Source organism: Dermacentor silvarum, unplaced genomic scaffold (genome assembly GCF_013339745.2).
Source record: "Dermacentor silvarum isolate Dsil-2018 unplaced genomic scaffold, BIME_Dsil_1.4 Seq357, whole genome shotgun sequence".
NCBI lineage: Eukaryota > Metazoa > Arthropoda > Arachnida > Ixodida > Ixodidae > Dermacentor > Dermacentor silvarum.
In genome coordinates this window covers 209,867-215,866 of record NW_023606106.1, presented here as the reverse complement: position 1 = coordinate 215,866, position 6,000 = coordinate 209,867, and the positions used below count along the sequence as shown (strand labels likewise).

At 47.9% G+C, this 6,000-nt stretch overlaps 1 protein-coding gene across 1 annotated transcript in view; it reads left to right on the top strand.

Moving 5' to 3' along the window:
* Positions 1-1,336: 1,336 nt before the first annotated feature.
* Positions 1,337-6,000, top strand: part of LOC119434975 (uncharacterized) — a gene marked incomplete at its 5' end in the record, with an annotated part of 83,132 nt that continues 78,468 nt past the window's right edge. Inside the window, 2 exons of the mRNA XM_037701968.2 lie at positions 1,337-1,630; positions 4,034-4,174. Coding sequence (XP_037557896.2) covers positions 1,337-1,630; positions 4,034-4,174 — 435 coding nt within the window. The remainder of the gene's footprint in view (positions 1,631-4,033; positions 4,175-6,000) is intronic.

The following is a 6,000-nucleotide window of genomic DNA, read 5'->3' as shown; positions in this document are numbered from 1 at the left end:
GTGAATCTGCACTTGGGCCCTGGGGCAGTCGGTCAGTCACAAAGGTTGCGCATTGCAGGGGGACGGCGTGCGGCGGTCTCCCCGGCTGCATTGAGATGCGGCCAATCACAAGCTTGTTAGCCGAAAGACAAAAACGCATCGGGGTAATCGCGCTTCTCCCTGAGCGACGGAGAGGGAGTGTCCCTGGTTCCAAGAAAGGGGAAAGAAGGGAACTGGTTGCCTTGGCTGCGGCGTTGTGGCCAGGCGCGAAGAGCAGCGTGAGCAATGAAACGTGCCCTCCCCGCTACCCTCCGTGAGCGAGCACGTGAACATTGCGTGATAACCGCGCAGGCGCTTCGGAAATATCGGAGGGCACGTGCATTAATGCATGCGCACTCCCACAAAGGATATGTAAAAAAAAAAAACAATAACTGGACAGCATATCAAGGAATATAAGTTACACAAAAGATTCAATGCTAAATTGGTTTTTCACTGCTAAAACGCCCAAGCCTGGCATACCATTTAGGACTATTGTTAGTGAACAGGGTACTTGGCAGCTTCATGTTAGCAAGTGCCATCCGTGTCCTTGTGATTGTCTTGTGCCATGTCTACGGTTTGTGTGCATCCTTTTAGCGACAATTATGTCTCAGTAAAAACATTTGCATCTTTCAGTTCCTGCGAGCATTAGCTGGCTCTGATTTTACCAGTGGCTGGCCGTACCTCATAATTGAAAAGTGGAAATGCTCTGCTGGGGTGTTCTGCTGCTCAACTTTGACTGGTTTGACTATACATGTTGTAGAGTAGCATGGTGTCATGGTTTACTATGCCTGTTGTAGGCACAATGTGTGGAGCTCAACGAAGCTAGGGAACAGGGAAAACACAGAGAAATGCCAACTTTTAGGACCAGACCAAGATACAAAGCGGTGAAGACCTCCACACATGCGCAGCAGCACAGAGCATGTGTGACAGAAACACAGTGTCATGAAAGCTGCCTTGTTAAAAAAACACATTTCAGAAGAAAACAATGATAGATGTCAATGGAAGCAGATCTTTCTTATATCAATAGCTTCCTATAATTTCGCAGTTTGGTTCCTGCTCTTGCCTTCAATCTTACATGCTCAAAGCCAAGCACACATGCGTCATACTCTGACCTTTGCGCCAAAAACAACATGTACAGTAAACCTAAACACCAACTTGTCCAAGAACAAGTTCCTGGAAGGTGGATTTTAGTTATGGTCGCAGTGGTCTTATTTCTTGACTTGTGGTACAATGAAAAACAGCGCAGCTTTCAAAAACTTGGCACCAGCCCCCTGCTGCCGCATAGCACTCTGTCTGTCCTTGCATGTGTATGTTGCAGCAGCAGCAGCAGCAGCAGCAGCAGTGGGCCCAGCCGCTGTCATTGCGTAGTGCAGTGGTGGTGCGCCTGCAAGGGGATGTGCAGCTGCTGGTGTCGCCACCTTTCCTGGAAGGGGTGCGAGGCTTTGCTGAGGCCCTGGTGCCCACACTGGCAGCCCTGCACCCGACCACTGTGCTGGGCCGGCTGATGGCACAGTGCTGGAGGGCAGTCAAAGGCAGCACGCCCCCGACGGCTGGCCACCCATCTCAAGCACCCTGTCCTGCCGAAGGGTACCACGAGACGCACACAGAACAGGCAAGCCGTGCTTGTATGAATGCGAGACTTTTAATGTATTTGCATTCTTAGGGTACTTCACAGACTTTCCTTGGGCTAACTATCTATAGTTGAACCTTGATATGCTGAACTTCAGTATAATGGGAGCACGACAAATCGAGGAAGTCCGACTCACCACAACCCGATAGCGAGCGAATATGTTCGCTCCTGTGCTGGACACCAATGCCTAAGTCGGCGTGTACAGTCACGTGCATGGTGGCGCGTTCGAATGATCATATTCGTCCATTCCAGTGCCCCGTTCCAAAGCTGCGGACGTTCCGCGTGCGTGGAACGTCCGCACCGCTCTCTGACCGCAAGCAAAATAGGAACAGCCCGCTCCCTTTTGTTCCCGAGTAAACCCGCCGTTAAGTGGCATTAGCAGCGCAACACTCGCGCCATCTCTCGTACTAGTCTGTAACCACACTGACTGCCGCCGGCACAAAGCTACGCGGCGAAGCCATATTACCGGAGACGCGAGAACCAGACGGGGAAATAACATGAGGGGAGGCGTGAGAGTCGAGCATCGCCACCATTCCCCCTACCTTAAATAACTACATACTCCGGCGAAACATGTCACATGTTCTAACATCAATGTGTGCTTCGTGAACAAGATGCGGCAGTGGCAGCACCGAGGAAATATCCACACACTGTCCATAACATGCGCACGCACATTATGTCTTTGGGGTATACCATTGGTCACAGGAGCAGCTCTGCAGACTCGACGGCACTACTCCATGCCAGGATTTAGCAAGTGTTGCTCATGAGCGAGCGTTGCCATGAGCAAGCATTGCTTGCACCTACGCACCCTGCAGGAGAGATCCACAGTAGTCGTTGGTGATTGCCGGCTCTTTTCCCAGTCACCAAGGGTTGCGAGCCGGACATAGGCAGCTGCTGAAGTCGCTGCGCAGGTCAGGTGTAGCGAGGTCAGAGAGCCCTGGGGGTCTCTCGGTCGCGCTCTTTTATACCTTTCTACTTTTCGCAAGGGGAATGTCCTCCTCGCCTGTCGGACACCTTCCCTCTTCCCGCGCGGGTACGCGCGTCGCGAGAGGCGAGCAAGAAGCGGGAGAGGGCATAGTGCCTCTCTCTCGTGTCCACTCGGCTCCCACTGCGCGCGCTACGTGCGCATGCGACGACGAGCGTACGCGAGAAACGAGAAGCGTATGCAGCAGAAGAGAAGTGTACGCGTGCTCCCCACACTGTATACATAGGTTAACGGCCTGTTATTAAGGACTGCTTCAATTGTGATTGTTTGTATCTCTTCTCTTCATTGCTGATTTGCTTACACACATGAAAAATCCATGGAACCCTAGTCATAAAAAAAAAAAAGCTGCTTGTTAGAATCGGGTAGATACTGCAGTCAGCCATTGTGAGCTACAGTTATTGCTTGAAAATCTTCCTACAGCAGACTGGAAATAAGCATTTTCAATGGTAGGTGACTTGTGATCAATGCATTCACTGTCCCCTAAGCTTCACAGAGACAGACGCTACCACTGAAGGGGTTCCTATTGGTGCCACCATGGCGGTCAGGTGCGTTTGTGTTGACTGGTGAAGTTTGAATTATCCAGCAAAGGTAAGTTTTAGGATTGATGTAACGAAAGTTTCAGCACAGAAAAAGGTAGGCATCGACCGGGATGCTCGTTCAGGATCGAATGAACGGAAAAAATAAATTAACTAGAGTCGAATTCACGGAAGTCCACTGTACTGTGTTTTTTTGCGGTGTAGCGCTCTTAGGAAGTTGAAAGCAGGCATGCAATGGCATGCCAGATTATGCGAGGCACCAACTGACGTGGCTCTGCGGCTCCCTAAGCCAGAACCTGCCCGACTCAGTACTCCGACTCAGTACATGAGACACCACAATGCTCTTTGTGCTTTCTCTCCTTGTGCCACTGCTCTGTGGGAATTCCCCCCACTACGTTAGCTCGGCAAGACACCATACCTGGATGAAGAGACAAAGAAGCTAGATCCACATGCTCTACCTGAGTGATTGTAGCTTGATAGCACAATCGAGATTATCAGGATTGCTCTGCCTGCAGGATTGGCTCATGGTATAAACCACCATGCATGTCTGAACCAGGTCACACATGTGCACTGATGTAAGGATCTGCCCACCATAGCACCCCCTACAACTTGCCCAGCAATATATTCTACTTACCACCTTTGATTGCACAGTCTCTGGGGTTGGCCCAGTTTTGATCGCAGCGGTATCAGCCCACTATAATTTGTGAGACACCATCTGACGGACAGGCAGGAGACCCAAGGAAGGGGGTGAGGTTAGGCAAAAAAAGTTTTGCTTTGAAGAAACAAGCACTTGTGATCGTTTAGTTTAATAGATTTTGTTTTTTCTTGGACTCAGTGGCTGTATGTTGTTACACTTTTCTTTTACAGGTGCAACTCTGGCTTCATGTACCCCGTGTGAATGTCATGGCACTACAGTGTTCGGTTGTGGAAGAATTGATTGCTTTTTCCGCTCTGGACAATCTCAAGGACTTGGCCTGTGTGTCCGTCTTGGCCCTCTGTTTAGACCAGGTCAGTTCTCCAGATGGTTTTTAACTCTGGTTATTGGTTTTTCATGTTGTGGTGCTCAGCCTTATTCACCCATCTTATTGCAGGTGAGGTCAAACAAAGGGGGTGCTGGTTGGCCATTTTCACTACATGCCCAAGTGAAAATTTGCAACTGGTATTTAACTGGCTTGCAACTGGTTCCAGTTTAATTGGTTTAAGGAACACATTCCCACTTGGTAACTGGGACCAGTTAGTAACTGGGACCATTGGCAACTGGGACCAGTTCCTAACTGGTCCCAGTTGCCAGCTGGTCCCAGTCCCAAAACCAGTCCCTGTATGTGCCAGAATGTCCATGCGCTCCAGCTAGCTCAAATAATCTTGAACTTGCGGATATCCTACCCCATTGCAACTGATCTCAGTTGGATCCCCATTAAACTGGCCCGTGCAGAAGCCTATCAAAAGTGTATTCTGCTGATGGATTTCACACAACTAAGGCAGTTCAGCTGTTATTGCTTAATTCTCTAGCAAAAATGCTAACACAAAAACTTACAGCCTATTAGGTTATTCACACTAATACAGTCTATTAGGCCTATCAGTGCATTAGTCTAATAGGCCTATTGGTCTAGTAATTAGTGTATTAGTCTAATAGGTCTATTGGTGTGAAAGAAAATGTTGCAATCTACCAGATACATAACGAAAACAGGTAAACAGCTAAAAGCTTTATTAGCACAGAATGTATTTTACAAATTCCTCTTTCGAGATCTTCGTCAGGTCAGCAATCTTGATTAAGAGCTTTTTGTTGACTTCGACCAAAGGATGTCCCTTTGAGGAAGTGGATAAAAAAACCTGGGCACGAAAATACACACATATAGAAGCAGATAAAAACAGGGGTGCCAGTTCTACCACTAAACGTTTAAGCTGGCAATATTTGCTTCCACATTAGAATAATGTGGCTTCGCAATTACCAAACTAATTTTAGGACAGTGTGTTATATGCTAGCTCAAAATGTTTATCATAATAAAAAATGACGCCACGTGACATGACAGGACAATTCTAAAGACACAAAATCAACATAAGATGTGTGTTGTATCGAAACAGTAGGCAGATAGAAGGAACTCTAGACAGAAATCTTGCACAGCGTTGTCGGAAACAGGCATGTCATTGCTGCAACGTGCACAGCAATCGGCCTGACGGCACTGTACAGAAGTACTTACGTCCACCGTCAGGATAAAAAAGAAAGAAGAAAACACTTCATACTGTACCATAGAAGCATAAATAAGAAGTATAATTACCTCGAAATGGTAAATCGGCGCCGGGTAAAACACTGCACATCGATGCACACTGATAGATCCACAAAGCCGTGAAAAACAGGGGTAAAACAGTTGCCTTGCATTGTTTTGAAGTCATAACAGCAGCCATGATAAAACTATCCAAATATACTACTGCACGAATGAGATAATGCAGGCGCTAACACTACGGGTTCCTTACAAACACATCGGTCATTCACTAACACGCACGCATGCCTCGCGTGACGCCTCGCCTTGACATGGCAGCCGCCATTGCACACGTGCTGTGCGCAACTACAGCTGACTACGGTCGCAGTTTTATGCCCTTCCCGCCCGCCGTGTTCCCTTCTCTGCGATACTGCTCTTTGATGTCATTAAATATTACGGCCTTTTATATGTGATATCAAGTCAGCAATTTAGATTAAAAGTTTAATATTTACTTTATGTGCACTTCAACAGAAAATATGACACTGACGAAACTTCAGCGGCAAACAAATATGGTTGCTGCTATTACATTGTTGTTCGTAAGCTGACCGGGCACCGCGATCTGACGGCTGGTGGTTC